The 27,928-nt window shown below is 38.2% G+C and overlaps 1 protein-coding gene across 1 annotated transcript; it reads right to left on the bottom strand.

Moving 5' to 3' along the window:
* Positions 1–3,997: 3,997 nt before the first annotated feature.
* LOC103697922 (transcription factor MYB36-like) lies at positions 3,998–6,333 on the bottom strand. The gene is made up of 3 exons (XM_008779863.4): positions 5,745–6,333; positions 5,056–5,185; positions 3,998–4,927 (listed from the first exon to the last, which is right to left on the bottom strand). The coding sequence occupies exons 1-3, from the start codon at positions 5,878–5,880 to the stop codon at positions 4,138–4,140; spliced, it is 1,056 nt and encodes a 351-aa protein (XP_008778085.2). The 5' UTR covers positions 5,881–6,333; the 3' UTR covers positions 3,998–4,137.
* Between the last annotated feature and the right edge of the window lie 21,595 nt (positions 6,334–27,928).

Raw genomic sequence — 27,928 nt, 5'->3', positions numbered from 1 at the left:
CCATTATGTGATTAACTTTAGATATCCCGTGACTCCTTACTGGGATTACCCTGGCCAAGGTTTTGCTAAATTAATCACAAGACATTATCTCCTATTTTCAGGAGGGGTCAATTCCATCTTGACTCACAACTGACTACGCAAGTACTTGACTGCACCCAGTGACCTTCCGTCACTGAATTAGAAATTCAGGTAGTCCGGTACCAAAGTACAGTGAGTTGCTTGCTAGTCACAGGTTGCGGTCTCAGGTCAGAGGGCCAAACTTATACCCATATCCACTCGAAACATCTCTCGACAGTAGAGCGTTCCGGAATTGGTCACGTTCAGTGAAATGTACTCCTACACTTCACTTGTGTGGCATACCAGTGTCTCCACACTCCTTGGTTAAGAGGACAACCAACGTATATGTCACACAACGACCTAATCTCGATAATGTTGTCGTCCTAGTAACAACATATCATTTCGTCGCAAACAAGTTTAAGGACTCAAAGATAAATCCTCCTTTATCATAACATAAGTCCTAAGGACTTCATCATATAAGAGTTCATTTGAAGATGAAATGATGAATAATGCCAAATAACACTTTATTAATTTGTCAATTCATTTACAAAATTCAATCATCAATATGCTGACGATTGACATTTAGGATACAAATTCCAACAATGACATGGGTAGGAGATCTAAAGATTTTCTAGTCGTGTAACCATTCACTACCTCAAATAGACTCATGCTTACGGGCTTGTTGACTGAATTATTGCATGCAAATAATATAAGTGTCGTGCTGGTGCTTCCTAGGGTATCAGGTCCATCATCACACTCTTCCTCAATTTCTTGAATGTCATCGAGGTTTGGTTCGTAGATTTACTCCTTTAAGTCATCTATGTCGCCTTCCTACTCTTGCTGAGCAATAACGAAAGATTTGTTAGCACATTGGGAGACAACGTGACCAAAACTTTAGCATATGTAACACTGAATTTTAGAATGAGGTTTGGGAGGCTCACCAAGGATTTCTTTGCCGTTAGTGTCTCGGCTTGGAACAGAGGCAGTAAGAGGGGGCCTAGGAGTAGTGGACCCTATAGAAGGCTTGGACCCTGAAGAATTAAGATTTTTGGAAGTGCCCTGAATGTTCGGGCACTTCTCAAACATGGTCGATTGGGTACTTTGTCTCAAATTGTTCCATTGATCAAGGAGATCGTCTTTATATTAAGGGGCAAATATTTTTCTTTAAGTTTTTTCTTTATTTCACTCCAATCAGTTATGGCAGGCTGACATCTCCTAGCCAGAAGCTGTTCAGTATTTTGCCAGAAAAGCTTACCTCGACCAATGAGCTTCATTATGGCAAACCGGACTTTCTTTCCATCAGACAAATTGTACCACTCAAAGAAGTGGTCCATTTCGTGTAGCCAGTCTGAAAAAATCTTTGGATCAAGACGATCATCAAATGTGGGTGCTTCAACCCTAACGCTCAGCAGCGCATCATGATCACGGGGCTCTCAGGTTCTATGTTGTATCGATAATCCCTATTGACATTAGAGATAACATTAGGGAAAAGACCCTGTCCTCTATGATGAAGGTAAGTTTGAGGATGACCTGGGAAAGAGCTAGCGTCGAATCGACCCTGTCGGGCCGATCCTAGATGGTCTAGGGTTTCATCCTTGATCTCTGAGCTTTCCAAATAGGAGGCACTACCTTCTTTGGATCCCATGATCCTCTAAAGAGAAGCCGCAGTTGAGTCTAGTCGGGCATAGGCCTGGGTGGACACTGTGGTTAGGTTTTCGACTGCCTTCATTAAGGCTTCGATGCGGGCATCCATGGTCAGCTAGGACTCGAACTGAGAGACAACACGACCACTACGAAAATGAATATACCGGGCATCCATTGTTAGCTAGGACTCGAACTGAGAGACAACACGACCACTACGAAAATGCATATACCGAGGGTGATAAATTATATTTGGCCCTATAATGCGAAGACAGTGGTGATTCCTAGGCAAACCTAATGCATGAAAATATTGTCTAAAATACAACGTATATGCTCAATATAATTAGGAGCTAACTCTAGCAATTGAAATCAGCGTAGAATTACGTAATAAATCCTGACAAGTAATTACAATCAGATAGTACTAGTTTTAATGTGTTGTAGGGCTGCACAAAGCCTCAAAAAACTTCTAAAGATTAGGTAGCCCTATAATTAATAACAAAAATAGGCCACTACTAGGGTTTTGGTGTTGTCTGGAGTGGGTGTGTTGAAATTTTCAAGGAGTAATGTCAATAGAGCACTCTCTATTAATCTTATAGTGTACTCTCTTGTATCCTCCATGTAGATTGTCCATTGTAATATTCACTATTAATAAATGAGGGGGAAATTAATCTTATAGTGTACTCTCTTGTATCCTCCATGTAGATTGTCCATTGTAATATTCACTATTCCTTGCTTGGTCAAAAAAGAAACGTAAAGGTAGTCGAAAAAAAAGCCCCGGATTGGCAAGTTCTTTTACAATGGCATGAGATAATGTCCTTAATATAGGTTCAATACCTTTCTCGTGTATATATCAAAAAATGAAAAGTAAGATTAATTCGGACAGGCCCTATAAAACTGTTGGAACATTATTCTTACCAATCTTTTTCACGAAAAAAAAAGAAAAACAGTTGTCTAAACATTAAAGAGCATATATTACCTCTCTAGTCTTCTAGGTATGTTCCCATCATTTCATGATTTCTTTTTTTTGTTTTACTGATTGCCAAAGGACTTCCAGAAGTTATTAATTAGTTTACATTAGATCTTTGAAAATAATGAAATGATATTAATGAATATTTTATCCTGTAGTATTTTGGATCAGAAATTAAATGAATAGAAAATCAGTTTATCAATTAGGTACAAGATATAACAACAGGAATCTTGATGGCTTTAATCATTTCAAATTAAGCAACATGTGAAGCATAGAGGATCTAGCAACTCAAAAGGAATTTACAAGTTCAAAGCTCATAACCAAAATTCTTGATAGTCTAGCTAGAATGATGAACACCCAACTCCTGTATAAACTGTATTATCTCGTAGTTGCAATGTTACTAAGTATGTACCGTGCAAAGCAATGAGAACAGTAATCAATTTTAGTTAATGACATGCAGGTTATGCATGATGTTATTTTGAAGTCTAGAGAAGGAAAAAAAAAGGTTTACTCTTATGGGTTATAGATGACTTCATATGGAAAATATTGAACTTTTAATGTCACTTTAATCAAATGTAACTGAATCATACATGAAATGTAGAAGGCAAATTAATTAGCTAGTATTCTCTTGGGCAGATCGACCAACCATGGAATCATCAGAGTATAGCAGCTAAGATGAAGGTATTCCTCTCGTACGTGCTCAATAGCTTGGATTCATATTCTAGGACAAAAGGAAAGCTAAAGAATGCATGGTGGGTGACAGGTGCGGGAAGCATATTTTAGTCCCTATATGGATATGATTCCTCACCTGAGTTCAAATACACCATGTAACAGAACCTAACAACAGTGGAAAAAAGCTCAAACATAACCATCTTTAGCAGAACCTAACAAGAGAAGAAAAGGTTAAAACAAAAGAACTGTAACAGAAACTAACCACAGCAGAAAAGTTCAAATACACCAGTATATGACACAACGTAACGAGAGGAGAAAAAAGGAAGCCTGCAATGCCACGTAGTTTAGTAGTTCAAAGATGCAGGCAAGTGCATTTATTAATTCCGAAAGGAAACGTGGCCTCATATAATCTTTGTTGAGGGAGCATGCGAGCTTGCAATGGCTGCAGAGCCAGTGGCTATTTTTCCTTAGAGATCAACTGCTTCAGCATGCTATCCCATGGAATCTCATCACAAAAAGGAAACGGTTGCTAGGAACCGGACAACTGAAACCTAATACTTAGATTCTTCATTTAAAAGTCTCTTTATACTAAAGTCACCAATATGTTATAAATGAGATGGAAAATTATGAATTAAGAAGAAGGAAAGAGGAGCAAAGAAATTCTTAAAACTAGATGATTAATTGTCTTATAGCGAGAAGAACAATTAATACACTATTATTCACACATTTACACCATTAGTCTTAGACTCTTCATGCAGAATCACTAGGACCAGACTCTTAAAGCTCGGCTCTAACAAAAGCTATAAATCATACCCTAGCCCATATTCCTGAAGCAAGTCAGGCTGGAGATTGGAAGCAAAGTCCCAGGATACTGATGACGACTTCTCGTCAAAACCACTGGTAGCCCACCAATTCATGCTCTCCTTGTCGCCGTTCATATCTCTGAAACAGTCCAGCTCAGTTTGTTGTTGCTCTTCCTGCCTGCCGAAACACCCGTTCTTCCCGCAAAGCAAATCATGGAGCTCGTCTTGAAGTCCCACGGCAGCAGCATTGAAGCTTGGGTTGGAATTGTCCATGCTGATAGTACGGAAGATTGAAGGCGAAGGGAACCCTAACGTAGAGCTGTTCGGGTCTTCATGTATATTAGCATTCATGGGATTCGGCATGTTGGGTTTGATCGGTGACACGTTTTGATGAGAGGGCTCTATCATGGTGGCATCAGATTCTTGTTGCACCGGGGTGGCAGCAATAGAGCTGGCATCAGTGTGTTGGATATGGAAGAGCTTATCTCCCAAGGGATGGAGCTTTGGCCACAGTGCAGGGTTATTATAGAAAGAGAAGGGATTGTAGAGACCTTGGAGCTGCATGTGGAGTTGCATCCTTTCAAGGGCCGATGTGCTCAAAGCTTGAGAAGATGTCTCAGGGCTAATCCCATTGGTTTCCTCATTTGTATCTTGGCTAATGGAGAGGCGGCGAGACTCTGATGAATCTCGTCGCTTCCCGAGGAGTTTCTTCTTCAGCCTGGTGTTCCAGTAGTTCTTGATGTCATTATCTGTTCTCCCTGGCAACTGGGCTGCAATTATGGACCACCTGATGCATGAAATTTAGGTTGTAATTAGCCATAATTGCGAATGATGCAAAAAAACTCGTATGCTATTGCCATGAGGGGCATAGAAAGAGTGTAGAGAAGGAAGAGAGAGGAAAAAAGATCGAGTCACCTGCTTCCAATGCTAATATAGAGGCTACAGATGATTTGATCTTCTTCTTCCGAGAACCCACCATGTTTGATGTTTGGCCTCAGATAATTAAGCCATCTCAACCTACAACTCTTGCCACATCTTTTCAGACCTGCAACAGTTATCACCATGAGTTAATCAAAACAAGGCTTCTAGCTAGGTCTTTTTAAGCCCTCTCGTTATTTTCCTCGGTCATATGTAGAGATTGGCGTGCGATGTATCAGTCTTCCATAAGTTAGTGAGCGGAAAAATATACGCATGACAAAAATCTCTCCCACCCTCACAAAAAATTGGATCACCAGAAGAAAGACATGGACCTTTTCCTGGATACAGAAAGAAGAAGGTGGTATAGGACTTCGTAGATCCCTCTTTTCACCCTCTTCTTCCTTGAGTTCAAGACGAACCATCCCCACCCCTTTCATTCTAACCCCAACTGTTTCTAGCAAATAATCCAAGAAAGCTCTCTCCTGGTCCCGTATAGGAAGCAATGGATTAAAAAGGCATGTCACTGGATTAATCAGGCCAGACTTAGTAATGCTCTCTCCCGATCGATGTTCTAAAAGCAAAGATGAACTTTCTCCTTGAGAATCCATTCAAAGATAAAAAACTTTATCCTAAAGAAAAAACAACAAATCAAGAAAGGAAAGGAAGTGTCTAGGTTTATTACTAACCAATCTTTTGAGGCAGTGCAATCCAGTTGCCACCAGTCCCGTGCTCGTCAATATAAGTCTTCAGCTTCGCATCCTCCTCAGGAGACCATGGTCCCTTCTTCACATTAGCCTTGTCACAACATGGAGCCCTGCCCATCTCTCTCCACTACCTTTCTCTCTCGCTCGCTCTTTCTTAAGCTACTGCTACCCAAAGAGAAGATGATGTCTTAGGCGTAGTTGGAGATGAACCGAGGATGGTGCGGCGAGCTTTATAGGAAAAAAACCTTGAGAAGATGGGGTTATGTGATGTGATGCTTACGATAGGACAAAGCTGCCGGTGAACGGATTTCTGGGGTTTCTTTTGATCACTTCTTTTCAGCCACCTTTATAAATTTCTTCATTGCATGGCTTTCCCCGTCTCCTCTCTTTTTAACATTTGTTTAATAGATTTCAAATCTAAGATTGACGAAGTCCACCATGGTATGCTTACCGCGTGTCAGTGCTCGAGTCTTGGCCCAGATAACTCAAACTGCCTTTGGAGACCTGACATCGATCACGGCTTAATTTACACAACCTTACACCTTTTTTTATTAAGGTTACCTGCAGGACCTAATAGAGATCATGGTTTGGTTTCCCACTGAAACAGCTATTACAAATATTGTATGGGATTTGCTTTGTTTCCGAATAATATGATTTTTTTTATTTTTGATGCATGTTGTGTGGGATTTGATTCGATATATTTTTTTCATTCTTAATGGATATTGTGTGAGATTTGATTCTTTTTTCTTTGTATATATATATACACGGCTGTTCATGCCACATGAATAAAAATACAGAATGCCTCTCGTTACTACTCTTATCGACAGCTACTGTTCAATTTTGCTGATTAACGGCGTTGAACCGATTCAGATCAAATGTATGGAGGCCACCCAGAAAATGATTGAGGGTACTGATTGGGTGGGAAAATTGATGCCAATGACCACCTTGCTAGAATATTGGTTTCTGTTCCCGTCTTGCTGCTTAATTTTGGTGTTGTTGAGACCACAAGCAGATTATTATTAGGTACATTTGAGACGACTTAGCAAACTTTATGTTCCTCAATAATTTGTTGTCACTAGGTGTAGGTAGTCTTCCCTCATTCGAGAAAACGAAAAAGAAAAAGGTCTCCTGCAAAGGGATTTATTAATCTGGCTGTCAATCTTAAGGCTCGCAACTTGCTAGCTAGTGGTGTTATTAGACGTCTTGTGGCGTGTTTAAATAGATATGATTCAAAAGAAGCTAGCTAGAGACACTTATGTCAATGTTTTCCACTAATTTTCCAAAGTGAATGACTCTTGTTACTTTGCACTTTGAGACTGCAGCCGCGCGTTTCAAGTGCCACATTTCAAAATTTCCACTGAACTTAAACCTGCTCTTGTGAAAGCATATAGTTTGAACACAATGATGCCGAATAAGTCTTTCTCAGAGAAAGATGTATCTATCTGCAGTTGTAGTGGAGGTAGTATGACTCAAAAGATTTCCACCAAATGCTTGTCTTTATGGGAGCATATGTATATAATTTGAATGTAAATGATAGCAAGAAAGCCTCGTGTTGGCTACTAGAAAGATTCTAAGAAGCATGTGTATCTTGGATTTTCTTTTGTAATTTTTAAGAAATTGGATCATTTCTCAATTTGTACGTGGGGCCATGCTAATTCGGATGTCTCTGAAGAGAAATGAATATCCTGGATTGAATAAAGATGATGTTGCCTTTCTTCCAAGTGATGAGGGAAAAAATAGACAATAAGGGTCTAAATGGCTCATTCCACTCACCAAATTGAATGTGAAGATCATTTTCATTCTTTTTGTTTTTAAGTATGACTATTAAAGTTATTACGATACATACATACATATATATATATATATATATATATATATATATATATATATATATATATATATATATATAATCTCATAAAGAAGGCATTACGATCTATAGTTAACTATTTCTGGAACATGCATCACAGATGTAGGAAAGTATATAATTCATCCTTTCTTATTGAAAAAGGAGTAATTCATGCCACGAAGTTGTATTCTGGACTGCTGCCCGATCAATTGCTAATCATGGCACACCCAAAATCATATTTGTGGTCATATAACTTTTTGTTTCCAAAAAAGTTCAAGATAATGTTGGTGACTCAATATCAAAGCCACATAACTCCCTAAATAAAATAAAATATCTCATATCAAGCATTTAATTTGATAGATACTTAATTCCACTATACTCTAGTCTGGATAGAAGGCATGCATATTCACCCATGATGTCAAAAAACTAATGCAAACACAAAAAATGATATCCTATATATTGATAACCCATGAATGGGAAGCATGGGCTACACATGAGACAAAATAATATGTTTTTGATGTTCCCCGAACTTTTATTGCCTTCTGATACTCTAATTTTCTGATGTTTCTCGAGTGTTTCGAAGCAAGCGACATGGAAACAAGGTTTCTATGATAGAAACCAAGCCCTATGTGCCATATACACGATGGAACTTTCTTTATCAAATAATAATTAATTGGATTTATGGTGGTAGAAAATGAGCTATGTAGCGACCCAAATATATTTGGGGTTTTTAAAGGTACTCTGGTCGAAACTTTCTAATCGATCTAAAATTTGGGACGAGTAGATCAAAAGCAGCCAATCTATAGAGCTAGAGCCTTTCACTTTAGCCTGGCAATCAGTCCTCTCGACAGCCAACCTGAGCCAAGTAGAACCTTCTTGCAGCTAAGGCAGCTTGACTCTTTTGCTCAAATATGTGCGAGGTCTTAGCAATTTCATCATATGCTATGTGGTTGCGGCACATCCCTAGATTATTGCACCATGTCTATACGTTGTTATAGCATGATCCCAAATTTGTTAGGATACAATATGCAAAAGAGGGTCTTAATTATAAATAAACTTGAAAAACCATCATAAGACGTAAGAATCGCTTTACTACCCAACACTCAAGTGTTGAATAGTGTTATCGATCAACCATCTTATTCTTCTTCGTTATCTTTCACTAAAAAATTCTATCTGACTTGAACATTGGAGAGTCCGACCAGAGCTAATCCAATGAGCCTCTGACCTTCTCCTATTGTCTTGCAGGTTCGTGGAAACAACTTGCATAGCATCAGGATTAATTAAATATAGTTGTTTATGTGAAACATTCTCAAGGGTCAAGACCGATAGAAAATGTGTGCAGGTTACCGAGCCCTATGGACCCTACATGATAGAACTTTCTTTTATCAAATAATAATTAACTGGATTAAAAGTCAACAAGCAACTATCCCAATTCACAATGAAACCCAACAACCCTATAACAAACATTATGCTTGACCAATAATCCAACCATCTAATGGTCCATTTATATCTCAACCACTAGCAACAAGCTAACTCAAAGACAAGGTTACCATGGTAACTTAGACATCAATCATCAATTCAAAAGTTATTAGTTTCTATTATCTGACAAAGACGGAAGAGTTCTACCTAAAGAATACAAAGACGGAAGAGAAAGAATGGAGAAAAAGTAAGTTTGGGCTATGTCTACCTAGAGAACACCCATACTCTCTTCGACAAGTGGATGGGAGCCTCCTATTATTCTAAGGAATGGAGGAAGAAAAACCCAAAGGGAAGGTGTGGGGATTGCCAAAGTTTTGTGGGCCGACGACGAGAGAAACTCGCATTGACCTCGGTTTGGGATTTGGCGTAAACTTGGGGTCCATGACACGGCACCACCACCTTTCTAAAAGTTAGAGCGAAACACCGTAAAAGGGAACCTTCCCTCCTACAAAGATAGAATTAATTACACAAGGAGACTTGGATATGAGGAAGCAAGGAAAAAGAGAGGAGGGCGCGGATAATTTTTCTCCTTGTCCTTGCCTGGTGTTTGGAATCTCATGGAAGCTGGCTCACATCATCACGAAGACCGCTCTTAAACTTGGGATAGAGATAAGCACAAGGGATAACAAAAGAAGGAAAAGACAATGGGCAGTGGGAATTAATGGGAACTTTGACGGATCTAATTGGATTTTTGCGTTTGAATAATTAACTGTCTGCAATTGTGCTTCCATACAAGTACAAACTTCCACACTACGATATATAGAGTAATATATCATGATTATAGAATCCAACCAAGGAGGATGGGGGAAGAACCTAGAGATCTAAGATTGTATGGTGATCTTGGACTTGTTCACACATTTGCCTAATTAGGTTCCGGGTTTGAATAGTTGATGGCATATCCATAAGCATTTAGGTTTACATGCATGATTACCATATAATCATGTTTTCCTCCCTTTCTGTCTCTACAGGAGGGTTTAGGTTTGTGCAGTAAAGTTATTATCATCCTATGTGGGTGTATGCACGCATGCTTTCTTATCCATGATATTTGTATGGATGAAAAGGTTGCAAGAAATGGCTTTATCATAATGCTGCTTTTCTACTCTTGTATAACCTTTATTTGAAGCATAGGGCGAACGGACAAATTTTGATGAGTTAATTTTTGGCATCTCGATTTGACATTTGAATATATGTTTTATATGTAGATTTGTATTTAGATTTTTCAAGATTTTATTAAGATGAATGGTTGTTGGAACTTTTTTTTTGTTTATTGTTTGCTCGAGAAACTTTATGGCTGCTGCTAGATAATGAGATCAATTAGAGTTTGATATACCTTGGATATATGTGCATAAGACACCAAAAATAAATTCAAAGAAATGTTGGCATACACAATACTTGACCTATAAATGATTATAACCATGTATGTAATCTCTTTAAATTCCTCCTGTACATCATGAAAGAAGATAGCCTCTTTTTCTTTTATTTTTTCTTTCAAAGAATATCCATGCATGATTGTCTTAATACTACCTCATTAAGAATGATTTCTCGCTGCATCAATCAAATCAAGGGACGATAGGATAATCTCTAGATCAACTAGCCAATAAGGAAAGGGGATTTAACAATATTTATATTGCATGGTCATTAGGAAGAGAACTAGATCATGACTGACCTTCCACTAACTCCTCCACTTCATAATTTAAGCTTCATGAGTTAGAAGGTCCAAGCGTACCTTATTCTTGTGGCTAGTGGACATACAGTGCAAGATAACATTAAAACAATAATTTGTGATTCAGTAAAATGCCCCCTTCGTCAAATCCTGTCGGTATTATCAGGTGAAATCGGTGGACATATGGCTGAACAAGTTGCAGCATAAAATAAATAGCCAACTATATATGCCTAGCGAGAATATATAGCGATGGCAAGCAAAAACTCTTCTGAAATTATTTTATTCATATGCTTTGCGGCTTTGCCCCGCTTTCAACATGTCATTGCAGCGAAGACGCTGTCCTGGCGACTAGACAGATTAGACAGCAAACCAAACTCTTTGATTGCTATGCTTATAATTAGCACATCATGGTATCTTTTCTGCTGCATTCTCTATTATTTCTTCTTCTCAAAGAACCAATCCATATCGTAACCGTACCAACCCTTTCAACGGAGATGGGACAAAGGTGGCGAGGGGAAGAAAGCAGTGGTGAGCTCAGCGCTCTCATAACTTCCGCGCCGTTGCTTCCGCTCGAAGTACGTACCCTGCAGAGGAGTCATCTCCCTCTGCCTCCCTCTTAATCCCATGGCGTATCCGATCCTCATAAAACTGATTTTACTTTACTCATAGTAAATCCGGGATAGAAATAAATAATGGTGAAATCCATCCCCCGAACTAAATATATTTGATTCTTCATAAATCTTCTTCTTAGGATAAAAAAAAATTAATTTCTATGCAATATATATATATATAGCTTTTTTTCGTCCAACCTACTCTAATTCTATCCATCCTTTTCGGCCCCACTGTGAGATAGATACAGAATGGATATGCGTAATAGTTTACCGGATTCATTGCCATTTTTACATCATGTCGTATGTAAGAAAACTTTCTTTAAAAGTTTTATGTTTTTGTTGAAAATTTTGCTAGAAAAATATAGTTCTTTTGCTCATCGTAATCTAGATATTTTTTCAGAAAAATGCAAGAGAGCACTGCGAAAACTTTGTCTTCTAACTTCATACAAGCCAATTAATGTTGGTTTTGCACGCAGAGAGACAGGGTAGGACCACAGCCTCTATGTCAGCCGTTTGACCTTGTGGGCCGGGCTCTGTTGGTAAACTTTTTCCGTCTTCCTTTGTTTATAGCGGCATGCAATGAGTATAAAGTCAACATATAATAGGAGCCAGCCAGCAGCATGAAGCATGAGATGCAAGGGAAACTGTAGTAGCCGGAAAATTTTTAATTTTCTTCCCGAACGGGAAATGGGGATAATTTTTAAAATGCGAAAATATTATGATGTTACCACATCATGTAACTGTGGAAATGTTTAATGAAAAGTCTGTCATAATAAATTCTTTCCCTTTTCATCAAGGCTGTAAAAGAGAACACAATAACATGACTTTCTGCATGAGTTAGCTTTATGAGCTAATAAACTTTATACACTGTTACTATATTGCTTCCATATATATCTTTATTACAATGAAGATGGCTTTTCTGTATCAGGCCCTTTTGGTACCTGGCTACCAGATCATGCAATAATAGATGGCACATGGATTGGGGTGCGGGTGTGTGTGAAGGAAATAGCCAGAAATCAATGGATTTTTCTTTCCATGTTAAATGATAGAAAAATTTAATATTGATTGATCTCAACAAATTATATTTATTATAGATTAACTAAAAGACATGTTTATTTAAGGAGAGTTGGACTCTGGAATGAAAATGGAAATGAGTAACTCTCATTCAGCTATCTGGTTGAGCAGAGTTCCATTACCATTCCAATTTTAGAGGAGAATGAAAATGGCTCAATCTTCCAAAATACAATCCCTACTCTTTCCTAGTATCCAAATCTAGTTCCGATTCAGATTTTGATTTTGGTCAAGAACCAAACGCATTGGACCATATGGCCATTCCAATTCTAATTTATTTCTGATTTCGACCGTGGACCAAATGCACCTAAATTCAAATTCTAGCTAGAGATCACATGTAGTTTTATGATTGAGCCGTGCTTATCTCTCTTCCAAGTTCTAGCTATTGCTATCAACTTTTTGTTAATGTACTGGAAAGTGACTCCTATGTTCTCTGTACTCTGAATTCCCTCTCCCCTTTTTTCGGCACTCACTTTTAGTTCTCTGTAAACTCGTTTCTTCTGTTTCTCATTTAAGCAAAAGACGTGCAAAATGATGTCACCTTTCTTTGTTGTTACCATGTGTTCTTGTATGCGAAGAGAGTAGTCCGTGAAATTAGTCATAAAAGTCATAGTAAATTAAACGTTGCGAGGATGCGTGCGGCATGCTATATACAAATGCTTGTGTGAATTAAATTTTCCCACATTAGTAAAACTCTCTCTTTATATATCGCCCAACTACTTCTCCAAATGCTTTTTTGTCAGCTATATATGGATTTATTCCAAGAATAAACACTTCGAGAATCTAAGCAAGGCAAGTTTAGGAACGGAAATATTGCAATAGAAACTATCACTGCTTGGTTATGGTTGGCGGAGGCCGGTGTAGGCCAAGTTAGCAAGGCTCGCCCACGACGGAAGCCGGTGTGGGCCAAGTAACAGTCGAACGCCGGGTGGGCGTTTGGGATAATCGGTTTAAAGACCATGGTTAAACCTTTACAATCATCTGTGGGTTTTAGTGAGGTCGTAGCGCCTGCGGTTCTAACAGTGATATCAGAGCTAGCGGCATGGGTTCGATTTCCAAAATAAGCGATTAAAAAAAAAACTTTCTTGCTGGAGGGAGGGGGGCGGAATTGTTGGCGGAGGCTGGTGTGGGCTAAGTCAGCAGGGCTTGCTTGTTGGGGAATTGTTGGCGGAGGCCGGTGTAGACCAAGTCAGCAAGGCTTGTCCGCGGCGGAGACCGATATGGGCCAAGTCGCAATTGAACACTGGAGGGGCGCTTGGGATGGTCAATTTAAAGACCATGGTTAAATCTTTACTATCATCTGCGGGTTTTAGCTTTTGAACTGTCTCGGTGTAATAATCCTGATAACTTGTCAGGTTCTGGATGACAACAAAGAGTAGCTAAAACACCTTGTCGGTACAAGTCGTACACTATTTTGCTTGCATGCATGATGCAACCTATCAGACTAAGAATTGAGCTCTGAAACCAGGATTTGGGGTTCAAAACGGGATCTAACCGTGCCTTACGGTAAAAAATTGAGGTTATTCTTCTTGTAAGAGAATATCTTCAGGGTGACGTATCATGGACCGTCCATTCATGTCGTTTTCCTTTGAATGCAAGCGTTAAACGGTTCCAACTTTCAAACCTCAGAGGATATAGGCTTTGACAAACTCCGTACCTAAAAAGCTCGTTAAACGGTTCCAAATCAAGCACTTGCCACTCGCCTCTAAAATTTGAGATAAAGATAAGCAATCCTTTGACTTCGTTTTGGTGTTCCAAAGCCAATCACGAAACTGTATGGGCGAAAGAAGTCCATTTCTAGACGCAGAGCAAGATTTATGCAGCCAAGGTAGTTGAAGGTTGTTGATCAGAGAAGGGCGGCACTGTAAGTTAATGTTGCATTTTTTCCTATCAAATGTGGAATAGAGAAGGGCTGTGAAAGTCCAGGTTTAGTATTGATATTTAATGTTAAGGATGATGCAATACCAGATTTCTAAGAAGAGGGGGCACATTATGGGCTGGGGAAGCGAAGCTGCCTACATCACTCCGAAATTTATTATTTTCTGATTTTATTGGATGTATGTATACTAGAACTGTATGAATCATTCGTTCTAGTAAATTAATAAATAAATTCTCTATTAAAGCCTCAAAATATAGCAGGCAGATTGAAAGTTTGCTAGTCTTGGGCTAAAACAAGTAGAAGCAAAATCAAAATAGATAAATTAGTTGAGAAATAATTAGTCTTTTCTTGATACAGGTGTTTGCATGAGTACTTGGAGTCGGTTGCAAAAAATTGATGTAATATGATGCCAATGGGTATAATAATAGCTTATATTCCATGATTTGGCTTCATTACTTAGTCCATTTGAGGTGATGGGAGGATGGGAAGAACTCTTCTACCGGCCATATCCACATACAACATCCATACGTGCACAGTCATCATGATGACATGGGCTACCGTATATATGCTCGCATGCATACCCGTCAAGATGCATATATACATGCTTGTATGTCTTCATGGGCTACCGTATAAGTGCGCTCATGCACATCCCTCAAGACGCATACATGTAGAGTCGCAAAGTGTTGTAATATCTCTACCATGCCAGAGTCAAAATGTTATTTGTTTATTATATTTATCTCCCATTCCAGTTTGCTCTTCCTTTCCTCTCTTTCTTTCTTCATATTTTTCCTAATAAGAAGTTCTATTATAAAAAGAAGGTGGTAAAGTCCCCATTTTATTCAATTTCTAGGAAAAATGTAGCCACCATAGTTTGATTCCGGTTAAAATGCGGGTGCTTATTAGTTCTTTTGGCTTTCCAAGTCCAATCTGCACAAAGAAACTTTACGCCAATTAAGAATAGTTTCTGCTCTTAAATAATGTGCCGGTCCAGCCTCTACATCTTTAGGTTCTTTTCTCATGCCACCTAACCATAAGAGAGAACTTGGGTACATCCATTCTAAGGTCGTGTCCAGGCCATAAAGCTCTCCTTAAAGAAAGCATATGCATTCAAAAGCATAGGGCCCTTTTTAAACCAACCCACACTTCGATCCTTTCTATAGTTTATAAGTTTGACTAAAGAGATAGAGCATCATTTAGAAATTAACTAATTTGATTGTGTGGGTTGGTGATCAGTAACTTCATTCCACAAGACCCTTCCCAAATCTTAGCTACACCATGAAATCAACATCAAATTGCCTGTAGTATTAAGTCGACCGCATTAGTCTTACAATAAAGAACCCCGTTCTAAACGTTAAGGCATGTTTGAAATCTCTCACATAAAGCATATGGATACACACGAAGCATTGTCTTGATGATTTAATTATCTAGTGGTTTACATCAAAAATTGTTAGGGTTGGTAATAATTTTCACTCTGGCTCGTCTAAGGAGTTAGTTTGCATAAATTTGGCTACCATGGGCCCTCAATAATTCATCACTTTTGGGCCAACATCATCTTTAACAGATATCTTAGACTTGGGCCCAAGCCAGTCCCTGAGCCAAAAAGTTGACTTTTTTGGCCATTGAGTATTGACCATCATAAGACTCAACTCTGTGGTCAAGAGTCAAAATTGACAATGTAAGCACTATAATTGGATGCTAAAGCAAAGCACAATGCAAGGGAGAGACAAAAGGGACTGAGCTCACTGCCATGCAAGTAAAACTATATTAATCAAATAAACAGTATAAACTAGAAACCAGGGAATATGGGTCTCAGAATCCTCCAAGGAGATGCATGCGAAGCTACCTCCACTCCCATTGCAAATCTGACTCCATGGAGCAGAGTCACCTAAAACAACTTCCGGTTGTGAAACTTTCAGCTCCAGCCCTTAATAAAGGAGGATTGGCTTATTCCAATTGATGCCACGCTTAATTTTTTTGGATAAGGTCGTTGATACGTCTTTTGGGAACCATGGCATACAAAACCAGGTTGTGCTGGTGCTCTTGTTGGGCTCCTTTTAAATAGGTTAATTTTCTTTTTTTAGGTAGTGCTTGAGAGTGGTTCAAGGACAGGATCTTCTTTATCCCTCAGTTATCTATGTTTAAATCTAATTATTTCATAGGGAAAGGTGATGATACTAGATTTAGTACAATTGAGATCATCAGCAATAACATATAGCTGCTGTGTGTGCATTCTTGAGTAATCATCATAGCTTGCTAATTTGATAAAGGAGTGATTCAGTTAGAGCATGGTCAATGGCTATAGGAATGCTTATAATGTCTAAATGTTGCTTATGTTTGCGTAAGACCTGAATATGAAATTCTTTACCCGTTTGTTAATTAATATTCAAAGGTTTAGACTAATCGAACTAGCTAGATACATGTCATGCTCTCCTTAAAAGAATTGTGCAAAGCTTCAAAAAATAGTAAGTTCATTGCTGTAGGTTTTCTTATCAAAAGCTGTTGGTAAGAATATTTCATGGATGATTATGTAAGATATGGCTTATGATGATGCACATGAGAGGGTATGATGCTTTTTCTCTAATAAAGATTATTGATATTGTCACTAGCACATACAATTTGAACAAATCTTGTCTTTGGTTGTTCCGAAGGACAAGATGAAAAATGGAGGCCTTCACCTTCAGAGCAACCAGGAATAGCCATGACAGCAACTACTTGCTTCCCCCTGAGTAACAAACTAATAGTATAACCACATCTCAAACCAATAATTGGAACTCAGCAAGTGGACTGAGCCTCAAATAAATCAGTTTGTTTTCAAAATCTCTGAAACTTTGAGCATGTAGATTTTGATATACACTGTTGACTAAGCCAAAGAATAGATACTTTGGACCTATTTCAGAAAATATTGAAATCAGAGAACCAGGAAGGAATGATGGCAGCACGGGGGAAAAAAAGAGAGCACCATGTTTCTTTTCTGGTGCAGAAATATCTCATAATAACACAAGCCTTTTCTGTTCTTTGTTGCCAAAGCCGAGGAGACAAGCTTTTACATTACCTGAGCATAACCATGATGGCAAAAACAGCACTCATCCCAAACACAAAAAGCAACCTACGACCCCATTTATCAAGTAATATTCATCTATACTATTACTACTCCTAAAAGCAAATAGTTGAAGTCTTTGATCGTCCTCATTTAAATGATTAAGATATCCTATTGAATTATTCGATTAATCTAATAATTAATCCCAATAAGAATCCAAAAAAATATGATAAATATGGCTCTTTCTTTGGTTGAATGCATACCTCATCTCTATATCTCTCTCCCATTTCTCGCACCCGGCCTATAACCCCCACTACATCTGCCTTTTCATTCTTAAAATACTTAATTAATTCAAATAAAAGTCTTTCAGTACTTTGGTAAGAGATATTAGAAGGATTGGTGTCTCTTTCTATTGTTCTTCCTGCTATATCTCCCAGCCAACCTGCATTTCTTATCACTTACAAAGACAACCTCTCTCTTCCATCAAGGAAAAAAGGAGAATCTCTCTATGTTGTGTCCTCTCTCTCCTAGCCAACACGAGTCATTTTTCCTCTTTAAAATCTGGTACTAGGTGTAGTCAAGCACGAGATTATAATTAATCATCTGTATAATTAAATATATTTGACGAGGGAGATGCCAAAATCTCCAAGTTCATATGAAAGATATATTATTTTCCTTCCATAAATAGATATTTAATAACGATATTATAAATAAAAGGACTTTTCTAAGTATTGCATGCATGTATCATTCATAAGGTAACCATAGAGACGAGGATTTGCGAGGCACATAGCAGTGTTTTACGAGTTTTATCTAATCAAATACGCTTACTAGTCAGGCTTTCAGAGGAAGGTATGTTCATTAGATATCCATGTATGATAATAAGAAATAGTATCAACTAGAAGCAGTGTCCAACTGATATTATCTCAATTCTTGAAGTAGAAGCTGCTGGAATAAATCAAATAGTATCGGAGACACAGGATAAGCAACGAAAACCATGTAATAGAGAGCCTGAAATACACTGCTTGAATTAGAATCTCCAACAATTAGAGCAAGCGTTTCCTGACCATACTGCTAATAATCCCATACAGATTTCCCAAATCTATGAGAAAATCTTCAGATAAAAGTTGGATATATCTAATGACAGCTTTTGATGGAAGAATGTGATTACAGTAATATAATTATAGAGCTTTTAAGGTGCATTCAAAGGCTTCCGTGCCTACCTTGGACACAAGGCTTAACCCAGATGCCCACAAAATTCTAACTCATGCTCACCTCATCCAAACGCAACCAGCAGCACTCTACCTGCAATTACTGAAAAAAGAAATTCCACAAAAACTTGCTGCTGTGCCATCTTCTTGCAATGCAAGGGCAGCAATGGTTCCCCATGGCAACACTACAAAAAGAAGAAGCAAAGCCGACTCTTGAATGCCGACGCTATGGAAAAGCGTCGGCAAACATGGCTGGCTCTAGAACTTTTGCCGACACTTATTGGAAGCGTCGGCAAATTAAGAAAATCCATGACGCTTAAAAGCGTCGTCATAGTCCTCAATTCCATATGACGCTCGGAAGCGTGGGAACTGGTTATAGGGCGACGCTATTACGCGTCATTGTTCTTCCAGACCTACAACGACGGTTAAATGCGTCGGGATAATACGACGCTTATAAGCGTCGATATTAGACGACGCGTATAAGCGTCCTCGAAGGCGAGCACACCACCCTAACCCAGCGACCGACCCCGATCAAGCCCTTATTTCTCCTCTCCGGCGCTGCTCGAGCTTCCGTATTGCTCCTCTCCGACGCTGCCCTAGGTTCCGTCTTGCTCCTCTCCGGCATTATTGTCACTTCCGTCTTGCTCCTCTCCGGTGCCGGCCGTCCGACTCCAACCCCTTCTCCTCCTCCCTCCTCTCCGGCGCCGACCGACCGACCCCAACCCCTCTGCCCGAGGTATTTTTCTCCTTTTCCCTCTGCTCCCTCCTTCTCGCTTGTTCTCCTCCTTCTCCGCCTCCTCTTGTTCGTGTATTCATTGGTGTTTCTTCCAAATTTTACTGATTCTCTTGCTTGGCCTCCGCTTGAGGATCTCCTCCTCCTCCTCCTCTCCGGCGCCGTCCGAGCAACCCTCAAGCCTCGATCGAGCGGTATTCCTCCTGTTCGGAGACCGGCATTGACCGACCGGCCTAAAGCAACGAGGTACTGTTCTTTTTATCTGATTTTTATTAAAGGAAAACCCAGGTTGGATTTCATTACCATCCGGAGGAAACATTCCTATGATTTCTCGAAAACAGCCCTAATTTCTTCATGGTAACTCCATTGAACTGGGTTAACATTAAGGAACAACCTTTCTTCATCAAAGAAGAAAGATAGAACTAGGGAAGGGACCTTATTTCTTGATTAATTACATTAACGAGAGATACACCAGGGCGCTGTACTCCAGTTTGAATAGGTTCAGGCCCCCAAACAAGTAATCCCGGTAAGCAAATTGCCGAGGCTAGTTCTACTACCGTGTTTATATTTACTGGAGTTTGAAATAGTTCCGGCATTTTCTTTTTCTTTTTCTTATTTTTTTTGGCAGGAAAAAGGATTAACATCGTCTTGGAAATTGTACACTATAGAGTCATCAAGTAGCTTAGAATCCCACAAGAAATCATGCTGGAAGCTTGCAGTCCTTTTTTTTTTTTTTGGTGAAATCTTGCAGTCCTTCTGGTGAGTCCTTCTGGTGAGCCAATCCGCAATGTTGTTGCCCCGGCACTCCTATTTACTACAATATCTGGTTCAACTAGTCTCGGCACCTGCATTAAAGAGACTAATTCAGCTTCCACTTATTCTGAAACTTGTATTATAATACCTACCTTGGCAGAGGTAGCTCCCATGTTTGAAGTGTTTTGGTAACTCAATACCAAAACTACTTCAAAATTGGCACATGAGATTATTTCATTCAATCCCCACGGCAAGGGATTGAAGGGCATTTCAATATTTTTGTGAAGCTTTGCTGTTGTACTTCTTTTAAGATGCTAAACTACTGCTGTTGTTATACCTTTAGTTTCGATTAATTTAATTTTGTTACATGCATATATGTGCATGTTTATCTTCATGTGGATCTGACGTGTGCATTTTCTGGCATTTAGAGGATGATTTTGTATCCATTCATGCTGCATCACTCTGTAAAGCAAAATACCTGTTTCCTTTAATCACTGCTGCACTTTGAAGATCATAACTGTTTAGTGCAGCCTTCAAGATTCAAACTTCAGGCTGCTTTGCTTGTTGGTGATTGGATTAAGTGGCGTAAAATCGGATTACAATCCTTATTACATAGAAATTATTTACGTAATGCATAATTTTATGTGAGTTAACAGGATAATTAAACCAGTTCTTGCACTTTGAGATATCCTATTATGCAAAGATTGTGTCCCTCTCTTTAATCAGTTCCATTTACGGATTTCGAGTTAAAAAAGAACCACTTACCTATGCGTTGAAGGTCTGGAAAGAGCAAGGGACCACTCACAAATTTGGATGGAAGTTTTAACATAATGGAGAAGACCTTGGTATAGCATGTGCATTGTACTGACAAATGATCTCACTAACAGAAAACATATACAAGATTATCAATAGATGTCTAACATGATTATATTTGCTTAAGACATGCTGTATATATAACTTATACAGTGCGGAATATGTATTTATTATATATATATAATAAAGTAACCCTTGTTTCTTTTCTATCTGTTTTACTATTTGAGAGACATGAATATGTTCACTTTCCCATTGTATAAAGGAATGAATTCTTGTATTCTGTTGAAACTTGCTGACAGAGTACACCTAGAAGATGTGGTAAAGTATGGGTTGATTCTTTAATCTGTTTGTGTAAATGATTGGTATCAGCCACTTGACTGATGGATTGGTATCATTCAGTATTGTCTGGACTTTAGCTTCTTTGTTGAGATGTCCTAATTTTGTTTATATTTTTTTTATAAACTGCAGTTAATCGGTATTTTAATAGAATGGACAAAAGTTGGATGAATAAATTGAGATCCAGTACCGAATATTTGGATGGAGTTCAGAATTTCATTAAGTTTGCTTTTGAGAAATCTAATATGAACGGGAAGATTTATTGTCCATATCAAAAATGTGTAAACGGTTCTGCTCTTGATCCAAAAATTGTTGAAGAATATTTGGTGTGGAATGGTTTTCTAAAGGGTTATACTGAATGGGTTCTTCATGGAGAATTCATACCTTCATGTAACTAACCCTCCTATCTAGAACACACCTTCAATTTTGGAACCAGTGACACGGAACAAAATTCTGTAGAAGAAGATGATATAAGGGGCTACTTAGAGATGCTCTTGGACATAGTATTAGGAACTGTAGGAGAAGATGAGCGTACAGTTAATGATTAGTCCATACATGTTGATGAATCTATACATTCTCATGACACAGCTCGTTATGATAACTTGGTGAAAGATTGTGATCAAGAACTGTATCCGGGTTGTAAGAATTTTATGAAGATTTCTTTTCTTCTGCATTTATTACATTTGAATATTTGAATGGGTGGTCCAGCAAGTTTTTACTATGCTTCTTCAATTATTAAAGGATGCATTTCCGGAAGGTGGTTACTTTGCCAACATCTTCATATGAAGCCAAAAAACTAATAAAAGAGTTGGACCTTGGATACGAGAAGATACACAGTTGTCCGAATGACTGCATTTTATATTGCGGTGAAAATATCAACCAAGAGTCGTGCCGAATATGTGGAACTTCACGATGGAAAAAAACATAAAGAAGACGAGAATGATTCGGTGACTAAAGTGGATGCTCAATGCTTAATAAAAAAAACCAAAAGTCGTGCTCAATATGTGGAACTTCTCTCATAGTTATTGCAATAACTAGGAGAGAAGGAAAGCTGATGCTCATGCTTAATTCTTCTATATGATAACATCCCTCAATTGAATAAAAACCCAATGTCCAAGGCCGTTGCTTATAGTAGTCCTCCAAAAGCAGCAAAGCAATAACATTTTGGTATTGCTGCAGCCTGAAGCTTTCATCACAATCATAATCATAATCATAAAAGTCATCCGCAGTCAACCTTGCTTCCATGATGGAACTGCGAGTAATCATGCATTTTGCTGAAAATTGTTTCCAAAACCAACGTTCTCTCCCTGTTCTTTGCCTTCTATCCCAAGCTGGTCTGAACACAACAAAAGGCACCGTATCAAGCATAACTAGGGCTGCAAGTGGGTCAGGTTGGATCGGGCATAGGCACAATCCAAAATCCAATCTATATTTAAGCCAGGTCAAGTAATTGAATCCAAACCTAGTCCATTTTCATTCAGGTTGAATCAAATTGGGTACTCAATATTAATTTTACAAAATCCATTGGATTTTTTTTGTTCATATCTGAATAATAATCCTAAGAAGATCATAACTAACATATATAAATTGCTTTCCTAATTATGTCAAAAATATATTATACCAATAACCTAATAGAATGGCAATATGTAAACATTATCAAGAACGTATTTATATAAGGTTTGGTTGATGACCACAATAACTATGATTAACACATATTATTGGCTAACTATATGACCAAACAAAACTAATTCCCTTATATTCAAGGAGAAATTCAAAGTATATATTATACTAGTGTAGAATCAGTTCAAGTCGATTTAGGATCAGATTGGATATTGGGTGATTCAGAGCTAGTTATATTCTAAAGGGTCATTTTTGAATCCAAGCTTGATCCAAATAACTCAATTTAGGTTGGATTGGATTAATTTCAAATCGATTCCAAATTGGAAGCGGCCAATCCGATCCACTTGCAAATTTAAGCAACATATGTCCCACAAGTAAGGGGGATTGTAGGTCCGGTTTGGTCATATCCATACCCAAACCTAAAGTATATCTACAGGATCCAAACCTAAACTCAAAGCCTAATTAGAATTTTATATCCATGTCTAATATTAGACCCAAAAAAATCGGATTTTGGTTCAGGATTTGGTGAAACTGAATATTTAACAGGTTGTTTTGTTATACTTATTGACTATGTTTTCAAATTATTCAATACACACAGAATATCACTTCATAACTTGACAAACAAGAAAAATTGATATATATATATATATATATATATATATATATATATATATATATATATATATATATATATATATAAAAGAAAAGTTGCACCTAAAAAAGGGCATCTTACTGTGAAAAATGAAGGAATACATATTTTACAATAATCAATGCAGTGCAAATACTAAATCGTAACAAATATATTATAAAAGTTATTTATCAGTAACAAATATATACTAACCATAACCATACTTGACACGTTAAATTTGGTGGAAAAAGGTGGTGTATGGTTTGTCTGCCCTCTACTGGATTTTTTAATAATTGAAAGGAAATCACAGAATATGCCACATGTATGCACATGCATATTTATGTATGCATGCATATAATTGTTGTTAGATGTATGTCCTAGAAGCCAATCTGACGGATACATTATTAATTCTGGGACATAAATTTGTACTTGACTTTATTATTATTGAATAATAAATGGGCATCTTTTCATTCATATTGTTTATGTGTCTATGAATCGTCCAAGGAATTAATAAGATGATGATACATATTCTCAAGAGTTGAGAATTTGAGCCCATGTATCGTTGGTGATTAATTTCTAAATGCTCCTGATCAATGGATCATCACGAGGACGGTGATCGATCGATCAGTGCCACAGATCGCTTTTCTTATAGATGGACGAGACTCGAGTCCACAGTGTAGGGACACTGAAGTGATAGTGGTAGGTGCTTGTTAGAGAATAAGGGTACTGAGCGTGACCAAGACAAGAAGTCACTTGGATGTCTATCCCTCGTCAGTGACTTACTTGATGTTGCAGTAGTATGACTAGTCCTTTGACCTGTGGTGCTTCGGCTATTCACAGTGAGGTTATTGTAGTTTGACTGCACATATATATGGTCTCTAGTCATATGATTCCTTGTAGTGTAGATTGGGCTGTAGTAGGTTCACTGTAGGAGTAGGGTATGCACTTACATGGAATCTATCGATCTTGATAGAAGAGGAGTGATCCTATGTGATTTTATTAGACTGAGTTCTAAGACCTTGGCCAGGGCAGTAATATACAGTAGAGAAAGAGTTTTTCACTATCGGACTTAAGTCGAATAAATCTAGATATATGACAGACGACGGGGTTTGACGAGTTATCCATGACCTCCGGTCTGTAGGGATCCACGATAGAAGGACTATATCATACGATAACTGTACCTAGAGGTTCATCATTCTATTCTGCTGGGTAGCCACTACATACTGCTAGGTGTCACTGGTGGATGGTGAGACTCACAGGGATCATCTCGATGGTCGATAATCCCTGGTGAGTTGAGTTGGAATTTTTTCAACCCATTAAAAGAAGTTTTCAATGATATTGTGATAGAGATTGCAATATATCTCACTACCAGTCAGAATAGAACCTATGGGGTCACACACATTAGAAGTATTGACCGATCCGATGGTTGAATTGTGATTGAGAATCACATATGATCAATTAGATTGATAAATTGAAAACCCACTAAGAGTTAGTGGTTAGAAGAAGGAATAATTGCAATCGGATTGCAATTTAATTTAATTAATTGGACTTGATCATGAGTCCTACTTGGAGTGGGATTCATGAAGTCCTAATTGGATTAGGATTTCAAATTAAATTAGAGTCCTACTTGGAATAGGATTTCTAAAGTTCTAATTATCTTAGGGCTGAAATTTGAACAAGTCCTGATTAGATTAGAATTTTCTCAAGTCCTAATTATTTTAATTTTAATCTAATTAATTAAATGACTCCTAATGGATTAGGATTGAAGAGTTCAATAGAGTCATGGTTCAATTAAATCCTAATTAGATTAGGATAAGGAGGAAATTAAAACGAGTTCATATAAATCCTATTTTGAATAGGATTGGACTCATGAAATGAACCCAAATTAAATCACCCTTTAATTTGATTAAATGGCAAATTTAATTGGACTTAAGGGAGGGGCCCACGCCCCTCCCCTTGGGAAATTCGTGGAAGAAAAAGGAGGGGCGTAAGCCCCTCCTTGCTGCCGAGTTCAATGGATAAGAATGAGCTCCTTGAAAATAGGAGCTCATCCTTATCACATAATGAATTAAAAGGAGGGAACCCCTCCTCTCATGCTTTTTCTCTTGGTGTTCACGGCAGCAACCTCCCATCTTCTTCCTCCTTTCAGCCGCAAGAGAAAAGGGAGAAAAAGAAAGGTAGCGTGGCCTTCTTCTTTCTCTTCCTTGGCCCAGCGCAGGAGAAAAAAGAAAAGGCTGCAAAGAGGCCTTGTTTCCTCTTCGTAGATCTTTCCTTCTTCTTCCTCCTCTCAAGGCAATTAAAGGTTGATTCAAAGGAGAGGACTTCAGCCATCAATAACCTTCTCTGCAAGGAAGCTAGCAATCCTGGGGAGATCCAAAGGCTTCGATCGACTCATTACTTCATATGGATACCCGTAGAGGCCGGACGCATGTGTGGCTTTCCACTGAACCCTCATCAAATACCACGTGAATCAGATTTGCGGAGACCATCTACCCGCACAAGGTGAAGATCTGATCTTCTTAATCATGATTTTAAAATAATTTAATAAGAATTTAATCCTGATCTATCTACAAAAGGTTTTAAAATACGTTCATGCGATGAACGGGATATGCACATGTCTTTCTATTGCATATCTGAAAATTTTTGAATTTTCAGCGGCATGTGGACACATCCTATTAATTGTGTCGGGTTTCAGGTTTTCCTTTATGGATCTATGTAAACCTAAAGCCAAGGCCAGTAAAATTTTTAGATCTAATTCCGCAACCCAAACCCAATCCAATAGCTTATTGGATTTCTTTCTACTACTTAAACCCTATATTTGGGTCAGTTTTCATTCAAGTTAGCAGATTATTATCCTCAATCACGCTTGGCCATCAGCAAATTTGCTTAAGAAGAAAAGCAAGAAGCTGTCAGAAGTCTCGGACCAACCCATCATGTACAACTAGCTTCTTGGTTAAAATGAGGCATTTACCCTTCTAAAGTCCACTTTGAGGAAACCCTATTAAGGGCTAGCTCAGAGCATGAAATGTAACCCACCGTATCAACGTGAAGCTTCGTGGAGCCCAGTGAGACATCTCATCCTTCATGATGACCATAAAAATAAATCCAGTGACAAAATTTTTGTCACCCAAATGGGCTCCTGCACTAACCTTATGAGGGAGCGCAGATCATAGAACAAAATCGAACGTCTTGCATGGAAAAAAAGCTTAGAGCCAAACTAGCTTGAATATCCTAGTAACAGGAGTTGAAAGCTGAGCATCTGATGAATATCAGCAACAATCTTGAAAAGGAGCGAGGGAACATTAATATTCATCTCATTCCATAGATGTCACTTCCCAATATAAAAGCCAGTCAATATCTACGGTACTTAGCTCATGGTGAACATCATACTACATCAACTAAATGAATTTACATTCCTAGCACCACGAACTTGAACAATGATATTCAAAACACAAGCAAGAAAAGAGGTAATCTGGGATGGCAGAAGTCTTATAATATGCATTCTAGAGCCTTAGCAAATGGATGAACGGCAAACCAGCCTACAAAACACTAATTCTCGAAGATCCCCATGCTCATACTAAACCAAACATATGCAAACCCTTGGCCACCAGTTCATTTATGTGCTGATCCCACCAGAATACTGCCTTTTCAGGTCTACTGAAATTTTTAGAGCGTCTACACATCACATCAAGTTTTGGAATTCAATACTATCAACATACGCAATGGTCAGGCATAGAAATCAAAGCCTTCAAGAATAGGCAACCAATTGATTTATCAAATAATGATAGTAGTAATTAATATTAACAAATAAATTTAACATTATGTTGCTAAAACATGAAAAACTAAAGGCCGTATGAAATGCACAAGAAATTTTATCTCAGTTTGAATATCATTTATACAGCACCAAACAACAAAGATGAAAGATGATGAATGCCATTTCTCTGCGAACAGGAGTTTGTGTGCATGCGGAGAACAAATGCCACAGCATGATATAGAATATTTAGCACCATGGCCATGCTAGACGAGGTATGGATCAAGCATAGTACGTACTGCCCTTATCCTACAAGATTCTTATTCCCTTTTTTACCTGTTGATACTGTTCAAAATTTATTCCCTTGGAATTTTGTGATATAATGTGCAAGTGGACTTTTCAAGTTCTCATCCTGTTGGTCAACTCTGTTGCTTATCATCATGGATTCACAGTCTCTCACCCTCCGACCAACATCCAACACACAAAAAGAAAAGGAGCGAGTTTCTTCATAAAATTCGAACTCAAAGGCTGAAATGATACCAAGAAACAAAATATTTAATTGAAATATAATCAAAATATTGAAATAGCAATGGAGGAGAGTTAATGAGAGCATATATGAAAAAAGGATGAAAATCTAAATGCAAAGAGAAGAAATTAGCATAAATCTTGTAATTAGGTATCTTCACACACACACACACACACATGTATGTATGTATATATGTCTGTGCGCGTGCATGC

The sequence above is a fragment of the Phoenix dactylifera genome, chromosome 1 (assembly GCF_009389715.1).
Source record: "Phoenix dactylifera cultivar Barhee BC4 chromosome 1, palm_55x_up_171113_PBpolish2nd_filt_p, whole genome shotgun sequence".
NCBI classification, from domain to species: Eukaryota; Viridiplantae; Streptophyta; class Magnoliopsida; order Arecales; family Arecaceae; genus Phoenix; species Phoenix dactylifera.
Note: the sequence above shows the minus strand (reverse complement) of the source record. Positions and strands in the feature narration are given on the sequence as shown.

What these genes read in the sequence shown, in the direction of transcription:
- LOC103697922 (XM_008779863.4), bottom strand. Translation starts at nt 5,880, where the DNA reads ATGGGCAGGGCTCCATGTTGTGACAAGGCTAATGTGAAGAAGGGACCA. An exon ending in TGCACTGCCTCAAAAGATTG is followed by an intron (nt 5,186 to 5,744) that starts GTTAGTAATAAA and finishes TAACTGTTGCAG; the next exon opens with GTCTGAAAAGATGTGGCAAG. An exon ending in TATATTAGCATTGGAAGCAG is followed by an intron (nt 4,928 to 5,055) that starts GTGACTCGATCT and finishes TTCATGCATCAG; the next exon opens with GTGGTCCATAATTGCAGCCC.